Below are 24223 nucleotides of genomic sequence, written 5' to 3'. Positions count from 1 at the left end.
GGGGAGTAGCGAATGTAACTTATGCAATGTATATCCGACCATACATATGTCTAATCTGTGAACTTGATACTGTGACTTTGCAACTGCCACACCAATCAGGCGATGACCATATCGACACCGAAAAAAGAACATGCTCACAGTGATTTCTCCACCGCGGTATGAACCTCTCTTCTTCTTGTTCTTCTCCTTCCTGAATCCTGCACCCCGCGTGACAATCAAGTCCTGGTGTGCACGATTGCCGTAGTCATTAGTGACGCCACCCTGTACGAAGAAAGAGGGTTAGGTCTCGCAGGTGGACCAAAGATACACCCCACCTTTGCTTCGTACCCGTTGTCTAGAAGTTGTTCCGCAGGTATATTTTGGGGTTTTATCCTCGAAAATCGCTCATTCGCGTTTCGTGGGGTTTTGCCATTACCATTTTTCTGGATATTTCTGACCTTCGCTGAAACTTGCACATCATCGGTAGGATGTGTTGACACCGCAGCAGTGACTACAGCAGCTCCAGACTCAGATGTCTTTCGCTTTTTTGTTACCTGCATTTCCTCTTTGGGGATTGATGTGACGCCTGTATTGGCCCTAGATTTAGAGGACGCGACGCCACGTCCGACAGTGATCTCGGCTTCAGACTCAGACTCAGAACTCGAGGTAGTGGACTCAGAGTCGGACGATGTAGAGTCAGAGTCAGAGGAACTGGAGTCGGAGCTAGAGGAGCTGGAGCTGGAATCCGATGAATTAACATCCTTTTTTTGGGTGCCTTTGCGGGCTAGCTTTTTGTCGGACGCAGAATCAGTCGTGGAGTCATCAGAATCAGAATCAGACCCTGAGCTCGAGCTCGAGCTTCCCTTGACTGAAGGTTTCTGTTTGGTGACTTTAGACTTCACTTCAGGAACCTTGGCATCTTTGACAAGTCAGTACTGATAAAGCTGACGCCGATGATGGGAGCATACCAGAGGACAGGGTCGCACTCGTTTCGCGGTCTCCACATGAGAGGATTTCTGGCACCTTTTTACAGGCCTGAGTTCCTTTTTTACTGTCGCCCTCGCTTTCACTTGATGATGAATCTGTGGTCGTGAGGCGGCAATACATGGCAATAACAAGACATACATGCCTGCATCATCCCCTGAACTTTAGACTGACTTATGAGCAAAATAAATTATACATCTCAGGAACATACGTTGAATCGGATGAACTGGAACTGGAATCAGAGCTAGAACTTGTCGAGGAATCTGTCCAGAATTACATATCGGGGCCCGTTTGTGCATGATTGGGATAACGCACCATCAGAGGAATCATCTAAAGCTATATCACACTTAGCAATAGAGCTCGTACGACTAGCGACATAAATACACACAGTCAGAGTCAGAACTGTATTCTTGTGCTTGAGTAAAAGAATAGTACACGGGGAAAGTAAACACTCACGAACTGTCATTAGCATGCGACTCCTTCCATTGCTTAACTATCTCATCCAAGGATGAACCCTCGAGCTTCAAATCATCCTTTAAGACAATTATGTTCCTTGCAGCTTTCTTTACAGCATCAGCTGCTTTTGTCTGGGACTGCTGTTTCAGAAACGCATAGATTAGAGAATATGTCACTGCGAGCGACTTTTTTCAGTTCCTCATATGTACTATTGTGGCAGTGTGCCTACCTGCAAGGTTCGCGTCCGACATCACTACGAGGACGGCCAGCAACTTGTGATGAGTTGAGGAGACAAGAGTGAGACTCCCGCTGTCACGAAAGTGTACTACATACAAAATTTAGAGAGGTGCATAAACAATGTCAAATACCATCTCAAGTTACCTCATTTGTATCCGGGCCTTCCATAACAATAATGTCGTCAACCATGAGTTCAATCAAGGGACCATCCAGCGCTCAATTCGATGGCTCTAGTTTACGCATCGCCATCGTGCATGCGCGATGGAACAAGACTGTCATTGAATCACTCGTGGCGGGCGCAATCAACAAGCTGAAAGCATGCGGGGTTAAGGACTCCAACATCATTGTCCAGTCTGTCCCAGGTAGTTTTGAACTTCCTTTCGCATGCTCGAAGTACGTATCAGCTTTTCCATCTTATACAGCGGCTCAGCTATTCTATAGAATGATTGCAGGATCATATGTTCAAGCGGCCACATCTTCTCGTGATCTGCTTGGGTTAAACTTTGGTGGTTCTTCGACATCACTTCCATCCAACAAGGAACCTTCTGCACCCACTCCAACACTTGCCGACATGCCAAACGCTCCATTTGATGCAGTAGTGGCCATCGGTGTCTTGATAAAGGGCTCTACGATGCACTTTGAGTATATCTGCGACAGCGTTTCTCACGCTCTCATGAGAATCCAGATTGACACAGGTGTCCCTGTGATTTTCGGCGTCCTAACAGCACTCACAGAGGACCAAGCATTAGAACGAGCTGGTCTCGGCAGAGGGGCAGACAAGGGTCACAATCACGGCGAGGATTGGGGACTTGCAGCAGTGGAGATGGGAACACAGAGTAAACGATGGGCTGAAGGGAAATTTCTCTGATATGGGGCATCAGAGGACTGGTGAGCCACAGATATTGTCATGTATCCCGTTATATGATCGTATATAGAAAATGTTTTCGTTATATTGGAATATAAAGAAATACAGGCTTCTGATGAAACCACTCGGGAAGACCTCAGGGTCAATGGCAAGACCTGTTGTCATCGTGATAGACACGCTAGATGAGAGTGGTGGAGTCGAGGCACGGCTTCGCATTTTCCACATTCTTGTGGGCAAACTAGGCGTTCAACCAATCACTGAACTCCCAGCCAACTTCCGGATCATCGTGACCTCTTGCCCGCTTCGCGACATTGAAGTTGATCTCTCAGGTGCTCAGCATATTCGACGGATGTCCATGAACAACATTTCATCAGCCACCGCAGAGCGCGACATCCGCACTTACGTGTCGAAGGAACTGAAAGGGCATTTGGAGAACAGACAATTCACAACCCTCGCTGAAAAAGCCAATGGGCTTTTCGAGTGGGTGCGTCTCGCTTGCGCATACATCAAAGAATCCCCTGGTCTATCTCCGATGGAGTGCTTTAGTCACGTCCCATGATACTGCCGAGCGGGAAAACCTGTTGTATGATATGTATCACGTCATCTTGACAGGAGTTATGCAAAAGGATAAATCCACGCACTCCGCGTCTCAGCACAAACAGCTAGCGAGATTTTGTTCTGTGATGGGACAAATCCTTGGCGCAGCTGAACCCCTCTCTTTGGAGTCCTTGAATGTGATGCGGGACCATTTTCCAGACAAAAGCGAGCATTATGAGGTGCAAGTCATTGTCGAGCATATGGCATCCCTCCTCAGCGGCATCACCGACTCATCCACCCCCATCCGACCCCTTCATGCCTCCTTCTGCGATTTCATTACAGACCGTAAATGCAGCGGAGATTTCTGTGTTGACATTTCCAAGGTACAACGTGACCTTGCTTTCGCATCGCTTCAAGTGATGGGACATAAATTATTCTTCAATATCTGCGATCTAAAATCATCGTATCCCCCCAACTCCGAAGATCCCGGTCTGCGCGAACGAGTTCAAAAGTGCATCCCCCCACATCTATCCTATGCCTGCCGATTTTGGCCTGTCCACGTGCAAGCAACTGACTTCAATCCAAACCTCGCCAAAGAAATAAAATCATCCGAACATGAACGACTGTTCTTTTGGCTCGAGGCACTCTGCCTTATCAATGCGCTCGGGGGCGCAGTCCCCGTCCTTCCGCTTATTGCCAAGTGGTTGAAGGTGAGCACATGGTTATCGAGTGCAGATAACATGCTCGCTAACACGGAATCGCAATTACAGAGTGAGACCGGATACGAAGAAGCCTCGTCCGCTGCAATCGACGTGCGGAGATTTATTCAAGTCTTCGGCGGCATTATCTTGCACAGTACACCCCATATCTATGTATCAGCATTGCCATTCTCGCCCGTCAACTCTGCACTATCCAAAATGTTTTCTGCATGGTTTCCCAACTCTCTTTGTCTGGCATCTGGACGTGATCTCACCTGGATGGCTACGCAGACTGTGATTAGCGGGCACACTGCTGGAGTTAACTCAGTTTCGTTCTCGCTGGATGGGACTCTCATTGCGACTGGATCGCGTGATTGCACTGTGCGCCTGTGGGATATATTAACGGGGCAGCTAGTAGGCGAGCCCTTGCTGGGGCACACTCGCTCAGTTCGCTCAGGTTCATTCTCGCCGGATGGGTCACGCCTCGCGTCTGGCTCGGACGATAGGAGTGTGCGGTTGGGGGATGTAGCAATGCAGCAGCCTGTTGGTGAACCCTTATTAGAGCATTCTGGGTTGGTTCACTCAATCGCGTTCTCGCCGAACGGAACTCGCATCGTGACAGGTTCGACGGATACCACTATTCGACTGTGGGATGCAGCAACACGGCAGCCAGTTGGTAGACCCTTACTGGGGCACATTGATTGGGTTAACTCAGTGTCGTTCTCGCGGGATGGGACTCACATCGTGTCTGGTTCAGACGACAAGACTGTCCGGTTGTGGGAAGCACGAACGGGACAGCCAGCCGGTGAACCCTTGCTGGGGCACACTGATCGGGTTAGGTCAGTCTCGTTCTCTCCAGATGGGACTCGTATCGTATCTGGTTCGAATGATAGCACTGTTCAGCTGTGGGATGTGGCGACGGGGAAGCCTGTCTGTGAGCCCTCAGAGAGGTACATTTCTTTTGTTAGGTCAGTTTCGTTTTCGCCAGACAGAGGCCGCATCGTGATAGGATTGTACAATGGGACTGTCCGGCTGTTGGACGGAGCAACAGCGCAGCCAGTCGGTGAGCCCTTGCTGGGGCACGCTTCTTCGGTCATCTCAATCTCAATCTCTCCGGATGGGACTCGAATTGCGACTGGTTCTGCGGATACCACTATCCGACTGTGGGATGCAGCTACCGGGCAGCCAGTTGGTCAGTCCTTGCGGAGCTACATCAATTTCATTACCTCAGTTTCACTATCGCCCGATGGGACCCACTTCGCGACTGGTTCTTAGGATGGCTGTTGAATGCAGCGACAGGTCAGCCAGTCGGCGAGCCCCTGTTGGGGCACGCTGGTCGGGTTAGGTCAGTCTCGTTCTCTCCAGATGGGACTCTCATTGCAACTGGTGCTCAGGATAACACTGTCCAGCTATGGGATGTGGCGGTGGGGAAGCCTGTCTGTGAGCCCTTGAAGGGGCATACTGACTCGGTTTACTCAGTCGTGTTCTCGCCGAACGGAACTCATATCATAACAGGTTCGGCGGATGACACTATTCGACTGTGGGAGGTATTGAAATACCGCATTGCTCCGATTAAAACCTTGTCATAAGGGCATGAATAACTCATTCAGGACGTTTGATCTCAAACTACAAGGTCGTTATCCTAACTATTCAACTTTCAAAACATGTCAACTCTATCCGATATCCCTGTCACTACCCGACATCTTTCCTGCTTTGTTCATGGATGTGACAAGTCCAGCATGCCTGCGGAGCCGGATTGCTCTTCGAAGTTAGACACAGCTGGACGCAACCGGGAGCTCCAGGCGTATTTGGTACGTACGCGGGTTTCCTCGCTTCACCCAGCACTAAGGGTGATTTACCAGATGGGGCTCGACGACGTTGATTTGAACGAAGATGGACAGGACAGGCTGTTCACCGAGTTCACCATCAATACGGTGTACGCAAGTTATGCAGCAGCGCAGTCTCGTGTTCGCCAGTATACCCAACTCTTGGTGCTCCTGAAACGCGAGGAAGATGAGTGGGCACGGAAAGTGGAGAAAGCGAGCAACATCTTGCCGGACTACAAGCCCAAGTGGGTTTTACAGACGTAGTGAGGCTTTCTCGAGCGTGCCGCTGTCCTGCATGTATGTTGTACCCTCACAGTCTTCCTCATATTGGTTCTTGGTATTCTCAGCGTCTGTGTAAGATTCGATTTTATTCTATAATATGTAGTCACAGTGTGTTACCTCCGTTGCATGAATGAAAATCAAACCATTCATTCTATGAATCAATCGACGGATATGGAATTGACCAATAAAGAAATTCTGAGTCAGTGTTGTAACTTGTTGTCATTCAGACCGAGCGTAACGCCAAAGGTTGGCCAAAGGTGCCGGTTCCTGGAGGTACGGAAGGAACCGGCACCAAACGTCCAGCTAAGCGGCAAGCCTGTTTCTTCATCCTCTCGACTTCCGCCAATTCGCTACGACATATTAGTATACTACTCAGACATAGTGAATGATACGAACACGCGAAAGCCACTGCATCCCACGCATCAACTTCTCACACCGTTCGGAGTCGTGGACAGTAAGCCGAAGGCAATTTCCGCCGCGCGCTGCGTACGCAACCACATTCAATGGTTGCCAAGAACTCACGCTGGCGCGCACAGTACTTGACCTGCGGACCGATCCGTTTGCTCGCGGCCAATTATGTACGGCGTTGTCCAGGGTGAGGACGCGAAGGGAGCTGTGTTTGTTTGCAGAGACGAAAGGAGAGCAGGACTGCTGTCAGACGTCTCAGAATCGAGGCGCGACTCAAACAACAACTATAAAGACCTGAATACTGAAAGAATTGACCATTTAGCGAGTACTAATACATATCCGACGCCAAAAGATACCTGAAAGAATTGACCAGCACGACGTTAGGAAAAAAGGAGGAAAGCCGATTCTGTGAAGACAAATACCGAACAAGCAAGCTAGAACAAACATCGCCGTATCCCGTGACCGAAGTGGAAAATGTATGACAACTGCACGAATATCGCGTTTCCTCACTTGCTACTGTAAATACAATTTGTCGTCGAAGAGAAGACCAAAGGTGTGTCCTTATAATATGTAGAATAGAATAGAATAGAATATGCCGATATCTGAACGTATGTACCATACAATACAATGCCTGATATTGCATACTCAAACAACCATTTCGTATACTTCCACGACCTGAAGCAGACCAGAAGGAATCCACATTTATTGCCAGGACATCTCAGCTCCACTCCGCCCGGAACACTGTTGCATCGCCCAACATTAAGGTCTCGCTGAAGACGAGTAGATCAGCAGGATTGTTGCCACAGGATGACGGTGAAACATACGCAGGCGATTATTTAAAGTGATTTCGAGAATAGTCTTGGTTAACTCCGCCTTCGCCTGAGAGCACAAAGTTTCTTTCTCCCTCTGCTGAGAGCATTCAAAAGTTGCTCTTGCCTTCCTCTGGAGGCGTTCAAATAGTAATTTTGCCATCCAAGCAGGCGAGTTTCCTTGATACGTGTAGACAAAATCCTTCACAGCTTCTTCATATGCGTGGGCGGCAGTAGCCACAGCTTCTTCATATGCCTGAACGGCAGCGCTCACACCTTCCCTGACAACAGCTGCATGCTGGGATGCCATGTACTGCTCGAGAGCGACATAAAAAGAGGGAGCAGGTCGCTGGTCCTGAAGATAGCGTTGCTTGTCGAAAATGTAGAAAGAGTGTTCCAAGACAATGACATAAGCTAAATGATCAATGATGAGCAGGTTCATCGCAACGCAGCCTCCAAATTTACCAGAACCGAGCTGAACAATGTTCTCCAAGGGTGATGAGTCAGAAGCCTAGCACGTTCGCAACATCAGAATTGCATGTACAATCTGTGACAAATTGGACATACCGTAGAGAGTAACCTAGACCGCATCTCTGCACGATGACTCCAATCAAGCTGGTTAAATCATGATGGAAAATTGAACATCGTCCACCTCTGCTGGGGATCGATACACTCACATCCTGCCAATGCGTAACATCTTCGGTCAGTATGGCCCAAAGTCAAAGAAGAATAAAGAGACTGACTTCCTATTGATGAATCAGTGACGTTGTTCGCGAATAAGGCTCGAATCAAAATACTCACATACTGTTAAAGGATGTATGGTTCCAGTTGTAAGAAAGCTCGAGCTCGACAAAGAATGAGCACACTGACATTCTGTCAGTAGATAAGCAATGTCGTCGGTGAGGAAGGTCAGTGATGCTCCAATTCGACTGCGGGTCGATTCGCTTACATGCTAGAAATGGATGGGCGATGTCTTCAGTCAGCATGGCTTAAGCTCGACAATAGATAGACCGACTCACAATCTATTAATGGAGCAGCAATGTGTTTGGTCAGTATGGCGCGAGGGCGACGGAGAATCGGTAGACTCACACCCTGACAACAATTCACCGATTGCATCAATGAAGAAGATAGGAGGTAGGCAGATGATGATCACACTCACAAGCTGTCAACGGATCGAAAATTTCTTCAGTCAGTGACTCAAGGTCGGTAGAGGGTCAATGTACTGACCTCCTGCTGATATAGAATCAATAGCTTTGATCAGGAATGCTTGAATTTGACAAAGGATCCATGCACTTACGTGCTATCGATGTATGCGCAATGGCTTCACTCAGGAAGGTTCGAGCTCGAAGAAGGATTGACACACTCACACGCTGCGAACAGTGGGCAACAACTTCGATCAGCATGGCTCGAACTCGAACGAGGATCGACACACTCACACGCTGCGAACAGTGGGCAACGACTTGGATGAGCATGGATCGAGCTCGAACGAGGATCGACACACTCACGCGCTACGAACAGTGAGCAATGACTTCGATCAGCATGGCTCAAGCTCGAACGAAGATCGACACACTCACACGCTGCGAACAGTGGGCAACGACTTGGATGAGCATGGCTCGAGCTCGAACGAGGATCGACACACGTACTGTCTGTAGATAAACGCGTAACGTAATGAGAGCAACTTTCGAACTTTCTGACAATCTTACCAAAATATGTGGAAACCAGGCACCTGATACCGCTACCGTCTTCTCATAATCCTCGGATGTCGTTGCCTCAGCAAAGTCCAGACGTTTCATGAGTGATCTGGGCAATATCAGTCGCTAACGCTCGAAGCAGGCAATAAGATCATGGGTATTTACTTCTCAACTGCATATTTCATGCAGAGTTCCAAGTTGCTCTGCTGAGTCGAGACAAATATTTGCTTAAGTACTTCATTATCCAGGGTTCCCGCCGTTCGTTCGATGAGTGGCCCGCAATCTGCATCGTCCCTGTCCATGTCTAATAGATCAGCATCAAAATGCATCAGACTCATAAGTCGACAATCAACAGCTTACTAGGGAGGCATATGTGACATTTTGGAGGGTGCCGAATCTCCTTGGAGTGGTATAGAAACTTCAATTGTGACCCAATCGCAAATGACTCTTCGGCGTGCTTCGGCGCTAGTTCGGCAGCATCCTTCATCGATGCTCCCTTCGATTTCAGCTGGGCATATGCGTCATCGTAGAGGGCATCAAATTTTGTGAACAGTACTATCACTGGAACTGAGGATTGTGATTCTGCGCATCAGTCGAACGTCAACGATGGTCGGATGCAAAAGCTTACTGCTTCCAGTATCGCATTGAGAGAAAAATTTGACTTCGCCTGAGGTGAACGATCTACATGCCTCGTCCATTGGGATGCAATACCTATGTTAAACTGTGAGGCCGCGTCGCGATTGATCACCTGCAATTACCAGATAGCGTGGAGTTGATCTTTTAATTTGATTTCCTTAGAGCGGTCTGCGATGAAAACCTTGACCTTGTTGAATTCAGATTCGCCGCCTGCTTCAAACCCGCGAGAATCGTGAAAGATGAAACCCGGGTTGCTTTTAAACACCATTTCGTTTTCGATGTTATGCAATCCACGCTGAGAATGCGTCAGTTCAGATTGCCATTTACTGAAAGTACACGACACCTCTGTGGAAGCCATCAAAACTGTGGCATCGATCTGAAGTTCATCGCTCAGTCATCCCTACCATCCTCCTATTAGCATCGTGATGCCTACCTTTTTCCCTGTGCTATTATATATTTCTGGATTCTCCTGTGTGTTACAAACTCTCTGTAAAATGGTAGTTTTTCCTGCATTGGCTCTTCCTATCACGAGGATTCGAAAGCGATCGATTCTCTCTCTTATCTCTAGAGGATCCATGGGGAAAGGTAGATATGATAGAAACTCAGAAACGTTGGAGTAGCCTTATAATCATTGCAGTGTGCGAACTCGGTAGATTCTGCCCGAGTTGAAAATGGTCTAGATTCAGTGGGCAATGGGTATACGCAGTTGCATGCCATATGAGGCATACACGTGTACACGAGGATCGAAGTGATTTTGATCATTCGGAAGTGACGGAATATCTGTATTCCGGGGTGGTCACAAAGATCCGTAAAACGTCTCTTATACTAAGCGCCTGCATCAGTAAATTCATGAGTCCGAGATCCCCGACACCCACAAATTTAGTGGGCAGAGTGTTCTGTAGAAAATAACTTACCTTGCGAAGCAAGGTCAATATTACATGGACGATTTTCTGTGACGCAAGAACACGTGATAAGATGCATATGTCGCCGCAGAGACAAAGACAATAAGCTCAGATACAGCGAAAAAAGAATCCGAATCAATAATCGTAACCGTGACCCTCCGAGAGACCGAGATACAATCTTAACAGTGTTCAGCTTCGTCAATACTTTGTACACACAACCCTCACCTTCATAGTACTTGAGAAGAACTCGGAAAAGACAGGCTCGTGACGAGATTTTTTCACAAGAAAATACAACAAAAACGCACCACTATATGATTCAGAACTGTTAATGATTAGTGATTGGTCGCCATGAAAATTGAAGTGAAAGTGACATTGACTGGCTCCAAGGACCTGCTTGACTTGCCGAGCTGATTTTGAAACTGGCCTGTGTGACGTGACTGCCGACTTTTGTGGAGTGCCAATTATAGCGTTCCGAAGGGATATCATACCATCAACTCGTCAAGCAATATCGTTTCGAGATGAAGAAAAAAGTGGGCAAAGCTCTTACGTCTGCCGTGCAGGATAGTCATTGTGCAACTTTAGGTACTATTAATGGGAGCGTCTGGCAGTGGAAAGACTTCAATGCGGTCCATGATATTGTAAGATACCACCATCAGCCTCACTTGGACAAGCTCAACGCTCCTCAGCTCCAATAACCCAGCGTCCCTCACCTCCCGTCTTGGTGCAACAATTGACGTCGAGCAGAATCATGTCCGCTTCCTGGGCGATCTCATTCTCAATCTTTGGGACTGTGGTGGACAAGATGCATTCATGGATTCATACTTGAGTACGCAACGCTCAGTCATCTTCTCGCACGTCGGGGTCATGATTTATGTCTTCGACGTCGAGTCCCGTGAAATGGAGAAGGATCTAGAGTACTATCGAGATTGCCTGGATGGATTATCGCAGTTCAGCAAGGACGCCAACGTGTTTCTCTTGGTGCACAAAATAGACCTGGTGAGGGATACCGAACGGAATGCCGTCGTGCAACGCAAGGTAGCAGAACTTGAGAAAGCCAGCGGCGAGACATCAGTGAAGGTGTTTGGGACGAGTATCTATGACGAGAGTCTTTACAAGGTATCGTGAACTCCTCTTTTTCTCCGATCGATTTACCACTAAGTTTTGCGCAAGGCATGGTCAAATATTGTGAACACGTTAATTCCCAACGCTCGTAACCTCTCGAAACACCTCCGTATCTTCGCTGAAGCTTGCAGTGCGACTGAGGTGATACTATTTGAACGCACCACCTTCCTCGTCATCGCAACGTCATCGCGAACGGACTCCTCTGATGCTTTCCCCTCCGGCCCTGTTGTCCTTCACGCACTGGATCCAAAGCGATATGAAAGGACTTCAGAACTCATCAAAGCCTTCAAACAGTCATGCTCACGGCTCAGGGAGGAATTCCGCTCTCTTGAAATGGAACTGGCAGAGTTCACTGCTGTGCTTGATGAAATGACCAAAAATACTTACGTGTTGGTTGTAGTCCATGACCCAGTTATCGGTCAGTCAGTTCCTACTAAATGGTCGGCTTCAGCTCACTCACATCCACGCATACAGAGACGGCAGCCATTAAGATGAACATCTGCATGGCGCGCAAGAAATTCGAAGAACTTCAGGGAGACAGCCTTATCTCAGAAAAGTGAACGGTCACATTTGCGGGTTATTATTGATTTCCCTTCGATAATTTACTACATATGTTTAAGTGATGCCTAAATAGGGTGGCACAGAAAGAAATAGGTGGCACAGAAATCAGTTTGTTGGTAGCTGCTTTAGCCCCCCGCCGTCAAAGGGACTTAGGAGAGAACAGTAGGGAGAGGCGTCAGAAAATATTGTCCGCCAATAATCACGATCATAAATGGTATCTCAGGTTACCCAAACTATAATACGATCAGAATGTGATTAAAGGGTTCGAGGCGCGACTCACATGCAATGGCGATGACCAAATAGAGGGTAAGGAGCATGAGACCTTCCATATAATTCGATCTTCCGTCCCTGAAACAAGTGAGTTCAGTTTCGATGGCACTGATATATATGAGGGAAACTAACATGATTAATAGGTTGACAAGGAAGACAGATACAAAAAGAACGATTGTCTGAAAATTCGTCAGATACTTATGATCATGCGGAATATGCTCTGAACAAACAGACCTCGAAGTTGTGGAAGTGCAACGTCAAAGGTTGACCGACTCTAAACAAAAAAAAAGTGAGCAAGCCTCCCTAGATGCAATACATGATCATACATCCAACCGACGATCACAAGAAGTGGCACTACGAAACAGGCAATTTGCTGATCCATAGTCAGCACATCACAAGCTTACTATAAATCTACACTTACAATTGAACTCCCAATGCAGATGGTGATGGTGAGCTCGTATTTATTCTTCATTGCCATCCAGACTGAAGTGACGTGTTCTGCAGCATTGCCCTACAGACGATGTTGGGAGACAGTTGGCCAGATGCTGCTTGAAACATACCACAATCGGCAATAAGACAACACCGATGAAGACCTTCGGGATGGAATAGCGCACTGCAGTTTCTTCAATGGAGGAAACCACTGACACGATTGAACAATCGGACATCAGACCAAGGGAACAAAGTGGTAGACTTACGATACTCAGCACAAAATGCGATGACCACAGTTACCGATAAAAGTCTTGAGGAATAAGGATAAGTGCTGAATGTAGCGTAGCAAATGATAAAACCAAACTTACGCAACACCGGCAGCGGCTGTTCCCATACGAGGTACTGTTTCCTCCGTTTCCTCATTGTTTGATTCATCCGTAGGCGTAATGAAGAGTTTGGGGTGGGATTTTAACTGAACGCTTGGATGAGTACATTAGGTAAGAAAGAGAAAGATATTAGAACATGCCTGAAACCAAATGTAGGCACAGTAGACTCCCAGGAGTAATATGGCAGTTCCTCTGGAAATCAAGAGTAGACCCGCAGTAGGACATTCAGAAGAATCATCGCAATAATTCTCCATTCCAGCTTCTGTGGTACTTGCATAGGCTGCAGGAATAACAAGCGCTATGGAATATTAGCAAAACTTTCAAGTTGGAGAAAGTATTCGTACTGATGCACGATAGAGTCATAAGCTAGGCTTGGTTAGTTATCATAGCGATGGATAGGGGAGGTAACTTACGGAGGCAGATCTAAATATCATTGTAATTCAACAAAGGGTTTAAGGGGAAGAAAACATAGAACGCACGCCTGAGCCCCAGTACCATTGAAAATCCCTTCTTGATGATATAATCCACCTATGTCAAGTGAGCACACTCTCCTTCAAAAACAGAGGCTCCTTACCGGCAAGAAACGAACAACCGAGGACGAGTAGTATGTTTGATAAGATCGATCCAAGCATCTAAGCCAGCATCAATATATCGCAATCAGAGCCCGTATAAAGATACTCACAGACGTCTGGACGATTCGCAGTTGGCCTGGTATCATCGTGAGTTTACAAACAACTTGAACTATTGAGTGTTGGACAAACCATTGAGTAAAGCAGCAACGCCGACGATAATTTCTACGGCATTCCCAAAGGATGCATTAAGGAGACCTGACATAGTTTGTCCTAATTTAATAGACAGTTGATCTGTAGCCTCGCCCAGCAACTAAAAACGACAATGTCAGTCTTCCGATAATTTATGATTAGGGGTGGTTATCACCTTAGCCAAGGGAACGATGGCCATAAAGCTGAACAAGAATATTAGGCCAGCATCCCAGCCCAAGTTGTGAGATATGAAGCTCAAGGGTATGAATACGAGGAGGATATTGAACCATGTCCCAAAAAAAAAGAACTTGAAAGATTCTGCCCATGACGGCTCACCGTCGCCTTTCATGAAATTGACAACGCGACGAGTCAAAGAGACATTTCTATGACCTGAAAGACCGCCATTTTCGAGTAGTGGTGAAGATTCTGAAGTGGTCATGGATGATTGGGTAGAACGTGTTTTACGTTGTGAATTTGGAATGTTCTGCAAGAAATCACTTATATAAGTGTGTGGCACCTATTCATGCCATAAGCAGAGACTTGGCCAAAACTTGGCGATGCAGTCTTGCATCATTGTTCTTTTGGAAGCCTTCGGTCGATCCTTTGCCTTTACTTGGCTCAGTGGCGGAGCGCTGGCATTGCGCCCCATTGTGTAGTCAGCGCCTAACTCGTTATCAGGCAGCACAGGAACGACAAGCGACAGTTGCAGATACCCACGATAATGTCGCTCACTTTACCGAACCTGCTCGCAATGCCGTCCGAGTCATATCACCGACGAGCAAATCGTTTACAAGACAAATGTTTCACTCCGTTCAGATCGAGTCAACTACGAATCGGCATCGACCATTCGCCGAATGACGACGTATGATATGCATGACCAGTTCGATCATGTCTTGGGAGAGATCGAGTGGCACGCATTTACTACTACTTCAAAATTTCGTTTTTGTGACAGACCATTCCGAAGAGAGGCTAGGCTATCCTGATGGGGTCGGTGAGTAATCCGGGCCGTCATAATACAATTCTGGTAGAAAGCGCGTCTCCACAGGACCAGATGCGGCGGCCGTCCCTATCGCCGGTACACTTCCACTTGCTCCGTTTCTCGCATGACGACTCGAATTTCACCCTCATTTTCATAGAGCGACTCTCGGAATTATAGGAAGGAACCATAATGCCATGCTGGAAAGCATCACCTTAAGCGGCTCATATGATAGATACCGTCACCATGACGTTCATCTACGTTAAGAAGGTCTGGAAGTGCCTCGAGAAGAGCCGCGGCCTCGGGGGGTGCCGGTGATCCATGAAACGCAGTCGAGGAGCTCAGTGCTGTGTTATGATCGATACCCTTTGTGGTAAGAAGCTTTTCCTACAAGTACTAATACTTACAGTCTGCGGGAAGATGACGAAATCCTGGGCGGCAAGTCTGTTTTGATCTGCACATTCCGGAAAGGTGTAGTGTTATGATATAGCTATTTGAATCGATCATTCCTTTAGCCAACGACGGTGAGTTTGAGCAGTTCCCTCGAACCGTAACTTTGATCCCAAGTATTACTAGGCTATATGTATGCAGAAGGAGATTAGGTTCTGACCCTTGAGATTTGAAAAAGGAAAGTTCGGTTTCAGAATCTAGAAAGTTTGTTAGCTTCTTTCCATGCCAGAACGGCCGGTTCCGCACGACGATGTGCACACCAGCCAGAGCCCATTGCTCACTCATTTGACACATGACTATGTTTGGACCTGGTACTTACCAACGATGTTCCATTCGCGGAAAGGTAAGTTTTTACTCTCATGTCGCACAGCCAAACTCCACCGACCGCAGCAGCGCTAATGATTTGTAATTATGGACGACCGCAGCGACCCTAACTAAGAACTTAGATGTAGGTTTGGGTAGCCCGTGCCTTGCTTAATTGTCATCACCTTCTTGGCTAGTCCCTTTCTAGCATCGCCTTGAGATATGCATCACAAGCCATTCGCCTTTAAAGTTCGGACTCCTGGAGAAAGGTGTGTATGCACACATTGTTTTTTTCTGAAGACGGGTATCGCCTACTTAGACGTGCGAAGCACTATCACTCGACCAATGTGGATGCGGTGCGATACCCACAGTCTCGGCGGTGACAGAGGCTAGATCTCATCCTTTAAAAGGTCAAGGCATGTGCGCAGTCAGCTAAACCACAGACACCCCCACGATTACGTTCACTCTCTCGACTGAAGACGTTCGCAAGACCGTCATCACCAACCAGCAAATACAAATGATTTACTATTTGACTGCACTACGACGACGGGGTCGTGGTCTTGGTAAATTCGTTTGCGTGGAACTGAAGTAAAGACTCCAAAGAATTTCATTCCAGCTAGGGGCTGCTCGTCAAGGCAACCTACCATGAGTTTAGGACCATCTTTGTGAATTTCGAAACTTTGGCAAGAAGTACGTTTTTACAGGTCCAGATGGTCGTTTATATCGCCGAGATCTTCAGCGCAAAGTAGTAATTGTTAGTGCACTTCCACTTCTTCCAGATACTCTGATTTTCACAATTCGATTTTAGCTCTCGCGGAACGAAGGGTTTCAAGATGAACTCACTTGTTATCATAGGGCATTCTCGTAGGAAGGAAATGCAAAGCCACGCTGGAGGTATAACCTGAGATGGCTTGTATGATGAAGAGTCACCATCATCATGACATTCACCTAGGTCGAGAAAATCAGAAGGGAGAAAGAACGGCTACCTGTTCGTGACGTAGGTAGCCCACTACTAATGCAACTTTCAACACTCGACCAATGAACAGTTTTGATTGATCTTCACGCTAAGGTTACAGATCGCATCTAGAGACTAGAGGGCATATACTAACTATGAGCCCGACTAGTAACTATCTGACTATCACTAGTGAATACTACCCCTTCGGTCTGGCTTCAGCAAGGAAATTGTAACTCAAGTGAGTTGTCGCTAGTCTCAATGAAATGATATGCAATACTAGTAGTTGTACACGAATAAAGTAGGTATCAAAAATACAGGAGCACGCTAATGTCACACCAAATGGAAGAGAAACCGAGTCTAGACAATGTGGTACAGGATATCATTAAGCAGAAACCTGGGAAAGCGACGATATGAATTCTGATAAGCAAACAGACCAGCACAAGAGCTTACCTTTCTGGTTCGTGATGAAGTTGGCTTTGCTTTCGAGGTAGGCTTCTTGGCGGCCTTGGTAGCTGCAGCCTTGGCTGCAACCTAGGGTAAAGTGAGCTTGATCAAACATAAACTCAACTCGTTAGCCTACCTTCTTCTTCTCTGACGTCTTCGCGCTGGATGCCTTTTTAGCAGGTGCGGCTGATTTCGCGGCGGGTTTCTTGGTAGGAGCACCGGCGGTAGCCTTCTTTGGGGCAGCCTTCTTCGGTGCTGCTGCTGTGGCAGCTTTCTTGGTGGCAGCTGGGGTGGTCTTCTGTGAGGCGGGCTTCCTCGCCTTGGATGCGGCGGCGGGCTTCTTCGTGGTAATCTTCTTGGCTGGAGCATCAGGCTTCTTGACTGGAGCAGGGGCCTTCTTTGAAGCAGGCTTTGCCGCAGGCTTCACAACTGCCTTCTTTACAGGTACAGGCTTTGAATTCTAAGGCATGTGAGTGAGCGCTATAAAACAAGATCGTCATTACTACCACATACCTCATCATCAGATGCCTTCTTTTTAGGTGCGAGTTTGACTTTGCCAGAAGGACCCTTTGGTAAGGCAAAGACGCCCGCCATGACTCCAGATGCGATAGCGCGGTTGAGCTGGTACAAGTTTGTACCAGATACCTCGAGGCGGTAGGTTTCCTCGGCAAACTGCAGGTCATACAATATTAGTTATTACCAAACAGACATAAAATGTATGCGCACCTTCTTAATAGTTGCTCTTGATACGCCACTGCGAGCGTCCTCCTTGTGAGCAGTGATGCATGCCTGATGATAAAGTTATAAAACTGTATTGGTGCGATTGCACCGACAAACCTTGATGATATCTTTCCAAGAAGGGTGGGAGACGACCTTTGGAGCAGCTTTTGTGGGAACCTTCTTGGATGCAGGTTTCTTTGCTGCTGTCTTCTTGGTTTTGGAAGAAGAGGCAGGAAGAGTCTCAATAGGGGGTGGAGAAGCTGAAGTGTTGGAGGACATTGCTACTGTTGAGTGCGATCTAAGTAAAACAGATGTGTGACGATGAAATGCAAAATCCGCAGAATTTGAGCGTGGAGGGGACAAAAGATGGAGTAGGCAATCAAGTCAAGTTATCCACATTTATACCCAAAACGCGTTCAGTCACGTGTGGGCGCGTCTGCCTGTTTGTTGATAAACAAAACGCGTTCCGAAACCTTATTAAGATGGGAAATTCGGCACTGCCACAGGCTGCCACAAGTAGCGGAATCAAAATCAGGAACAGCCATTGTACTCGCCTCCCAGGCCGATCGTGTCATGCAGTAAAAACATGAGGTTGCCTTGCAACATCCAGCCACTAGCTCGATCACGAGGTAATATCATACTTCGAAAGTAAATTTAAATGTACAATACAGTCTCCGGTAGACAATAGAGAAAAAACAATGCACACATGAATGAATTCTGACATGAAATCAGGATTATGCTTGTCAGTATGTCACAGATACAGACGCCAACTGGTCACTATCGCCGGCTTTGGAAAATTCTCCACATTCCAAGTATAAAGTTCTGACGTCAGGCCGACTTTCACACAACTCCATGTTCCTGAGCAACCAGGCTGACATTTGTTGTTTCAGATGATACGTACAACTGGACTCAGACCAGGGCAACTGACAGTAGATAGCGTACGATAAGATAGGGCATAGTAGAATGAGATAGACGTAATGTTTCGTTAGAAGTAAAACTCGTAGGCAAGCATGAGTGGCACGTCGCGGAGGTACATCCAAGAGGTAAAAACAGCAAGATGAACGAAAAACAAACTGGAACATGAGACAAAAAGCAGCGAAGAAAAACCGTGTTTCTGAGGAGACATCAAGACGTTAGCCATGATTCGCCAGAAAGAGCCTGAAATCTAACAATATGACCATACCAGGTGAGCAATAGTGACATAAGTATTGAATCCGATCCTACCATGAATAACATGCGTCACTTGCGAGAAGTCTTCCGGGCCCTCTGCTTCGAAGCTGTGGCCCTCGTAGTCCTCTTCGCGGAGATTGCTCCCCGCCTGATCTTTGATGGTGTTGACCTTCCTGTGGCAGTCTGATCAACCACCACGTGTCAAAGATTAACACTCGTATTGATATTAGTAATTGTGCATATACCTTCTTAGCTGTCCCTTGTGCAGTAGCGGTCTTTCTTTCGACCGTCCTGCGAGTGGAGGAACCAGTCGTCCTAGCTTTCTTTGCAGCGGAGTGATATTTATTTTCAGCAGCTCTTGACTTTGGCGGTGTGGCGGGTACGGTGGTAGCCGCCGGCTTCGCGGCACGAGATGTCTTCTTCGCCGCGGTTTTAGTAGCTGCCTTGATTGGGATGACGTGACTTTCTTTGGCAGCGGTGGAACGTTTTGAACCTGGCTTTGCGTTCTACCAAATGAGTGGCCAGTTGAAGTAAAGTGGAAACTGGTGGCAAGAAGGAGACCAGCGTGACACACCTCTTTAGCCGCCTCAGTGTGCCTCCGACTGGGAGGTGCAAGTTTAACTTTCCCGGAAGGACCTATATGGAATCGCGTAAAATAATAAAGGCTCCGTGATAAAGGGAGGCTCGCCTTTTGGCAGGACAAAGGTCCCTTTATCGGCGCCATGATGGATTGCTCGGTTAAGCTGGCTGGACGCTAAAGGATTTATTTCGAGATGGTACTTTGAGTCGACGAACTACAGAACATCAGACGTAACTATGCAGGAGGCTGTAACATTGATCGTGTACTTACTTTCTTAATCGCTGGACGCGATACGCCGTGGCGGGTTCCATCGGGTGTTGTGGTGATACATTCCTGTGGACAGGGGTTATTTTCACACAACACAGATAAGCGCACATCATCCAAGACAAATTTGTGCAGTATTTAGAATGACGGTGACCCACGGTAATCATGTCAATCCAAGGGGGATGGGTCGTAGAATGGCGCGACTTTGAAACTGTCGCTTCCCGGGTAGATTTAGCGCTAGGCCTAGGCTCGGCGGCCTTGGTCGAGAACTTCTTCGTAGTAGCGCACATTGCGACAAGGGGCGAACACAAAATTAGACTGTGACTGAGTATAGTGCTTAAAAAAGACACGCAGATGGGGGAAGAGATGGTTGAAGAGGGGGAGATCCGAAGGATATGATATACGTCACGTGATGATCAATGTGCACGGACGAGGTGCACTGACCCGCCCCGTGGCGGAATATCGACAATATGATATTCGTCCTGTCGCAAGAACATTCTTGCACAAGACCCAAGAAATGTGGACTTGGTAAAGCGGTCCGAGTCACCTACAGTGAGAGATCGATAGATAGATAACGCGTAGTCGGGAGAAAGTTTTACTTGGTGAATAGAATCATTTGGGGCAAAGTTGAAGTTATACGCAGTGCATCGTTGAATCTGCAGCTTGGGCGGCGATTCTCATCATGAATGCGGCTAAGCAATGGCCCAAGCATATGCATGACTTGGACCTACTAGTCGTAGCATTAGCTGCTTAACTAACTGGTCATGCATACATGATCGATTGATCATCCATTCGGTATGCGTTCAAGTTATAGCTAGCTTGTAAACGTGAGAATCCGAGATTTGTAATGAGGAAGGACTAGTGTTGAACAAGTAATTGATGATGCCAGCTGCATAGCGTAAGTAGTATACGTACGTCGCTGACACGTCGACTTGCAAACGCCTTTCTTACAGCTAGCTCTCCTCCATCTCAATTTATTCTGGTCACTATGACCATCTCAGACTACCTGGTCACAGACGATCTCACCGTTCTTCTCGGCTTCATCGGGGTGTCTGTATTTCTCCTCCAGAACCTCTACAAACCACAGCCTCTCGTCCATCCAATTCTCCTAGGTCGGCAAAGTGATGCCGGGCGTGTGAGGAATCCAGGCGAGAGTGCGGTTTACCGCAACTATGGGACGGGGCTTATGGGCAGGGTTCGTAGACTTGGGTACTTTGCGTTAGGCATTCGTTGAACCTCTCACAGTTTCCTGTCCGACCTGACAAAGACGTGAATGTTGTGACTGATTTCGTGAAACCTGAATTTGATGCACCGCGTACTCTCTGGTCTACGAAAGTACGTTCGACTGCCTTTTCATAGATAATGAACAGACAGCTCATTGCGTTGTATTCACATTCAGATCACAAATACTCAGCTGAAAGCGCGAGTCTCAGCTTTTGGCTCGGGGATCGCTAAGCTTGTCCCAGAGGATTCAATTGTCTTGATATTGCTTAATGATTGCATCGGTGCGCTTCATCTCGTTTGGCGCATTTTGAGAATAATTCAAATCGGCGTGCATTCTAGAGTTCATTATCACTGACCTCGCACTCTCGGAGCAGTCCATTGCTTCCATTACTCTGAGCTCCCCCAAGTTACTCGCACGAGTCCTTGAGATGCACCCGCCCAATGCCATCATCACAGACAAGACTTTTCTGCCGCACGTTCTTAAGGCCACTAGTGATGCACACGAGCGCAATCACGCGCTTATTGTGGTTGACTGGTCTCAACCTTCGGAGATCCTGATACACTCCTGGAATGATATTGAATCTCAGGGCAAGGTACCTCAAGCCCCCAAAAATGCTCCTCGTATGTCTCTGTATTTCTACGCACCCATTGTCCTGATTACTGTTCAGAGCCCGGTAGCGCATACACCGTCTCATTCTTCGAGACTCCATCGGGTGGGGTGCAGTGTGTACAACTCTCGCACGAGAACTTCACTTCCGGGGTGACCGCGATCAAGGCACTCTTCCCCTCGACCATTAATATTTCTACTCTAGACACCATAGTCTCTAGCCATTCCCTGAGCACTCCATACGGACGTGCCATTGCTTACGCAGCTCTTTTCGAGGGCGCTAGTTTTGCAACTCTACCTTCGACAGGTACCTTCCATGATGGCGGTACGTTTGAACTGGAGTCTATACATCTCAAAATCTGACGGCATATGCACAGATACACCGGCTCTAGATGTAGCTGACATCCTCTCTGCAACTAAGTTCCCGATACCTTCTCCTACAGTCCTCTTCCTCAAGCCCGAACATGTTCAATCGCTTACATCTTCGGTGATAGACCGTGCGAAGAAGTCTTTCTTGTTCCCCCTGGCATGGCGGCACAAATTTGCTAGCCTTACAGAAGGATTCGTTACCAAGGACAGTCTATGGGACCGTACTGTCTTCGGTAGCGCGCGGGAAGATGTACTTGGGAAAATGGCTGACACAGTGAAGGCGGTTGTGATCAGCGGCGGTGTGTTTTGTTCCATTCCTGACGACAGTAGATATTTATCCAATTATAGGACTTTTACCGTCTGACGCGCTGGTGCCTGCTCGCTTGGCGCTCTCCATCCCATTGATTAACACATATACGCATGGATCTGCCACTGGTCCTCTCTTCGCTACGCATGCATTTGATCTGCAGATGCTCCCTTCCTCGTCTCCAGCTACCGAACCTGCACATGTTGGGGCACCAAGTGTCAATGTTGAGGCAAAACTGATCAGTGTCAAAGACAACGTAGTCGAACAGGGTGCGGACCCCATTGGCGAAATCTTGGTTCGAGGACCATCAGTTGGTAACATGCTGTCGGCTGATGGAGAGGCTGGCGAGAAAAATGCTTGGGTGCATACGGGAAAGACAGCACGCGTGATGACGAATGGTGCGTTCAAAGTCCTTGGCTCTATGTGAAATTATTGTTGTAGAATTAGTTTGTTGCTCGTTTTGATATCTATACAGTGCTGTTGTGCAATCCCACCAATGTACCCATACTTACATACTCTCCCACTAAAGTGCTGATTCTGATCCTTCACCGCCAAGACCATAACATAAGGTGATCATGCGCGAGCTGCGCAGCATCATAATGACAACTTGACCACTGCCTTCACCACGATGGTGTCTGCGCTTCCAAAGTCACCCGGGTCCTGAAAAGAGTCTTTACTTGGCAAAGGCATACCGGGGTGTCGTTTGCCTCCTCAGTCGTGCACCAAGGAATGACTCAAGCCTCTTGACACTCCACTGACGTCTTTATCAATATTGAACTGACTGGAGCCGACTGCCCCGATACCGCGGCTGCTATCGAATTCAGTATCGCGATTGATGTCATGATGTGGCACATGCACACCCGGCTCCACGTGTTACTAGCGTAGTAGGAAGTGCTACAAGCCCTAGGGCTTACTATGTGAGCCTAGTGTGGAACCACCTGATCACCCGGTGTCTTTATATATGCGGGACAAGGTCCCAATCTGGAGCAAGAGCAGTGATGTCATGTAGTGATCATTCTCCAGCTGGTTCCATACGTCATTTGGCCAGAGTTTATATAAAGCACGAAGCCAAGGACAGGTAGAATCCAATATCTTTCAATCCAACTTACTTGTGGATCATACCTCTTATTCATCATGGTATTTTATTTCTGACTGGTTTTGTCCAGACAAGGTCTAATATCGTTTGTTATACAGGGCTCAATAATCTCAGCTATTGGCGGTGGAATCAGCGCCATCATATTTGCCATTGCAGATGTTTTAATGATCATCGTTGGGGCTGTCACGACTGTATGTCTATCGTTTACTTGGTAATAAGCATCGCTGATTATCGCCATTCTACAGGTTATTGTCACAATATTTGACGTCATCCTCGATATCCTGTGTTGTAGATGCTGCGGCTCACGTCGCTCAGGCAGACGCACAGGTCGTCGACGTGGGCGCAGCAGTGGATATTAGGAGAACGCTAGATGTTGTTGCATTTTACCCTGGGTCTGCAAAAGCCACTTGCATACACGCTTGACTGTGTTCCTGTTATTAATCTATCCATCTGTCCTAATTATCATGCTATGTTGACGAGTTTCGTAGTTAGCCTATATTTCCAAGCAGTTGACTATATCACATACTCAGTTCGTTGGCACTGTCTTTGAAATTTGAGGTATCGGGTGGGCCTTCAAATGACGATGACAGAGAGCGATTCCGGAAGTGTCACTGATCCTTTCCATCATCGCACACGCTTGGAAAAGGATGGCAAGAGAAATGCTTGGTCGTCCGTCAGGACGCTTGGCGGATAATTATGAGCACGTCCGCACCAAGTATAGGTAGGTTGTGTGAGGAAGATCAAGGTATGATGAATATAGTCTGAGCAAGAACTTCCGTCTGACGAACAGGCTTTGCCTGCGAGAAATGAATTAGGATCTCCTCAGTCACAGTGGTGCACTGGTGATCAGCAGCCCGTCTGCCTTGATTCCGTACTACAATGGCAGTCTCTTCATCGAGCTAGACGGTCTGGACCGCGA

The 24223-nt window shown here is 47.5% G+C and overlaps 10 protein-coding genes across 10 annotated transcripts; 4 read left to right on the top strand and 6 right to left on the bottom strand.

Annotated features, from left to right (window-relative positions):
• Positions 1–16: 16 nt before the first annotated feature.
• HD556DRAFT_966706 (SRP40, C-terminal domain-containing protein) lies at positions 17–1251 on the bottom strand. The gene is made up of 4 exons (XM_041312149.1): positions 948–1251; positions 315–898; positions 139–261; positions 17–83 (listed from the first exon to the last, which is right to left on the bottom strand). The coding sequence occupies exons 1-4, from the start codon at positions 1084–1086 to the stop codon at positions 51–53; spliced, it is 879 nt and encodes a 292-aa protein (XP_041164609.1). The 5' UTR covers positions 1087–1251; the 3' UTR covers positions 17–50.
• Positions 1252–1843: 592 nt separating this feature from the next.
• On the top strand, positions 1844–2867 carry HD556DRAFT_1502411 (6,7-dimethyl-8-ribityllumazine synthase; the record flags this gene model as incomplete). Its single annotated transcript, XM_041308975.1, has 2 exons — positions 1844–2049; positions 2098–2867. The coding sequence occupies 2 exons, from the start codon at positions 1844–1846 to the stop codon at positions 2522–2524; spliced, it is 633 nt and encodes a 210-aa protein (XP_041164608.1). The 3' UTR covers positions 2525–2867.
• Positions 2868–5420: 2553 nt separating this feature from the next.
• Positions 5421–5846, top strand: HD556DRAFT_1304852 (uncharacterized protein; the record flags this gene model as incomplete). Its single annotated transcript, XM_041299710.1, has 2 exons — positions 5421–5567; positions 5619–5846. 2 exons carry the CDS (start codon positions 5421–5423, stop codon positions 5844–5846), a joined length of 375 nt encoding a protein of 124 aa, XP_041164607.1.
• Positions 5847–6800: 954 nt separating this feature from the next.
• HD556DRAFT_965861 (uncharacterized protein) lies at positions 6801–7833 on the bottom strand. The gene is made up of 4 exons (XM_041312148.1): positions 7649–7833; positions 7547–7592; positions 7097–7495; positions 6801–7042 (listed from the first exon to the last, which is right to left on the bottom strand). The coding sequence occupies exons 1-4, from the start codon at positions 7670–7672 to the stop codon at positions 7032–7034; spliced, it is 480 nt and encodes a 159-aa protein (XP_041164606.1). The 5' UTR covers positions 7673–7833; the 3' UTR covers positions 6801–7031.
• Positions 7834–8933: 1100 nt separating this feature from the next.
• Positions 8934–9985, bottom strand: HD556DRAFT_1229973 (GTP-binding protein; the record flags this gene model as incomplete). Its single annotated transcript, XM_041297315.1, has 5 exons — positions 8934–9076; positions 9133–9339; positions 9401–9483; positions 9531–9734; positions 9813–9985. 5 exons carry the CDS (start codon positions 9983–9985, stop codon positions 8934–8936), a joined length of 810 nt encoding a protein of 269 aa, XP_041164605.1.
• A 916-nt stretch (positions 9986–10901) lies between these two features.
• Positions 10902–11992, top strand: HD556DRAFT_1229740 (Gtr1/RagA G protein conserved region-domain-containing protein; the record flags this gene model as incomplete). Its single annotated transcript, XM_041297302.1, has 4 exons — positions 10902–10948; positions 10997–11426; positions 11481–11850; positions 11907–11992. The coding sequence occupies 4 exons, from the start codon at positions 10902–10904 to the stop codon at positions 11990–11992; spliced, it is 933 nt and encodes a 310-aa protein (XP_041164604.1).
• Positions 11993–12226: 234 nt separating this feature from the next.
• Positions 12227–14278, bottom strand: HD556DRAFT_1229706 (Sodium/calcium exchanger protein-domain-containing protein; the record flags this gene model as incomplete). The annotated part of the gene is made up of 15 exons (XM_041297299.1): positions 12227–12341; positions 12396–12442; positions 12498–12537; positions 12590–12636; positions 12685–12774; positions 12824–12903; positions 12959–13002; positions 13061–13171; positions 13226–13376; positions 13423–13444; positions 13554–13606; positions 13653–13710; positions 13761–13786; positions 13840–13960; positions 14015–14278. The coding sequence occupies 15 exons, from the start codon at positions 14276–14278 to the stop codon at positions 12227–12229; spliced, it is 1269 nt and encodes a 422-aa protein (XP_041164603.1).
• A 2816-nt stretch (positions 14279–17094) lies between these two features.
• Positions 17095–17966, bottom strand: HD556DRAFT_1229811 (uncharacterized protein; the record flags this gene model as incomplete). The annotated part of the gene is made up of 4 exons (XM_041297306.1): positions 17095–17427; positions 17481–17639; positions 17694–17756; positions 17805–17966. The coding sequence occupies 4 exons, from the start codon at positions 17964–17966 to the stop codon at positions 17095–17097; spliced, it is 717 nt and encodes a 238-aa protein (XP_041164602.1).
• Positions 17967–18820: 854 nt separating this feature from the next.
• HD556DRAFT_1304847 (uncharacterized protein) lies at positions 18821–19991 on the bottom strand (the record flags this gene model as incomplete). The annotated part of the gene is made up of 7 exons (XM_041299709.1): positions 18821–18852; positions 18912–19026; positions 19103–19363; positions 19432–19459; positions 19494–19651; positions 19708–19770; positions 19860–19991. The coding sequence occupies 7 exons, from the start codon at positions 19989–19991 to the stop codon at positions 18821–18823; spliced, it is 789 nt and encodes a 262-aa protein (XP_041164601.1).
• Positions 19992–20546: 555 nt separating this feature from the next.
• HD556DRAFT_964734 (uncharacterized protein) lies at positions 20547–22788 on the top strand. Its single transcript, XM_041312146.1, has 7 exons — positions 20547–20896; positions 20947–21036; positions 21101–21206; positions 21265–21546; positions 21594–21857; positions 21910–22200; positions 22250–22788. The coding sequence occupies exons 1-7, from the start codon at positions 20690–20692 to the stop codon at positions 22633–22635; spliced, it is 1626 nt and encodes a 541-aa protein (XP_041164600.1). The 5' UTR covers positions 20547–20689; the 3' UTR covers positions 22636–22788.
• Positions 22789–24223: the final 1435 nt, after the last annotated feature.

The sequence above is a fragment of the Suillus plorans genome (genome assembly GCF_016647745.1).
Source record: "Suillus plorans strain S12 chromosome Unknown HD556scaffold_8, whole genome shotgun sequence".
Lineage (NCBI taxonomy): Eukaryota > Fungi > Basidiomycota > Agaricomycetes > Boletales > Suillaceae > Suillus > Suillus plorans.
Note: the sequence above shows the minus strand (reverse complement) of the source record. Positions and strands in the feature narration are given on the sequence as shown.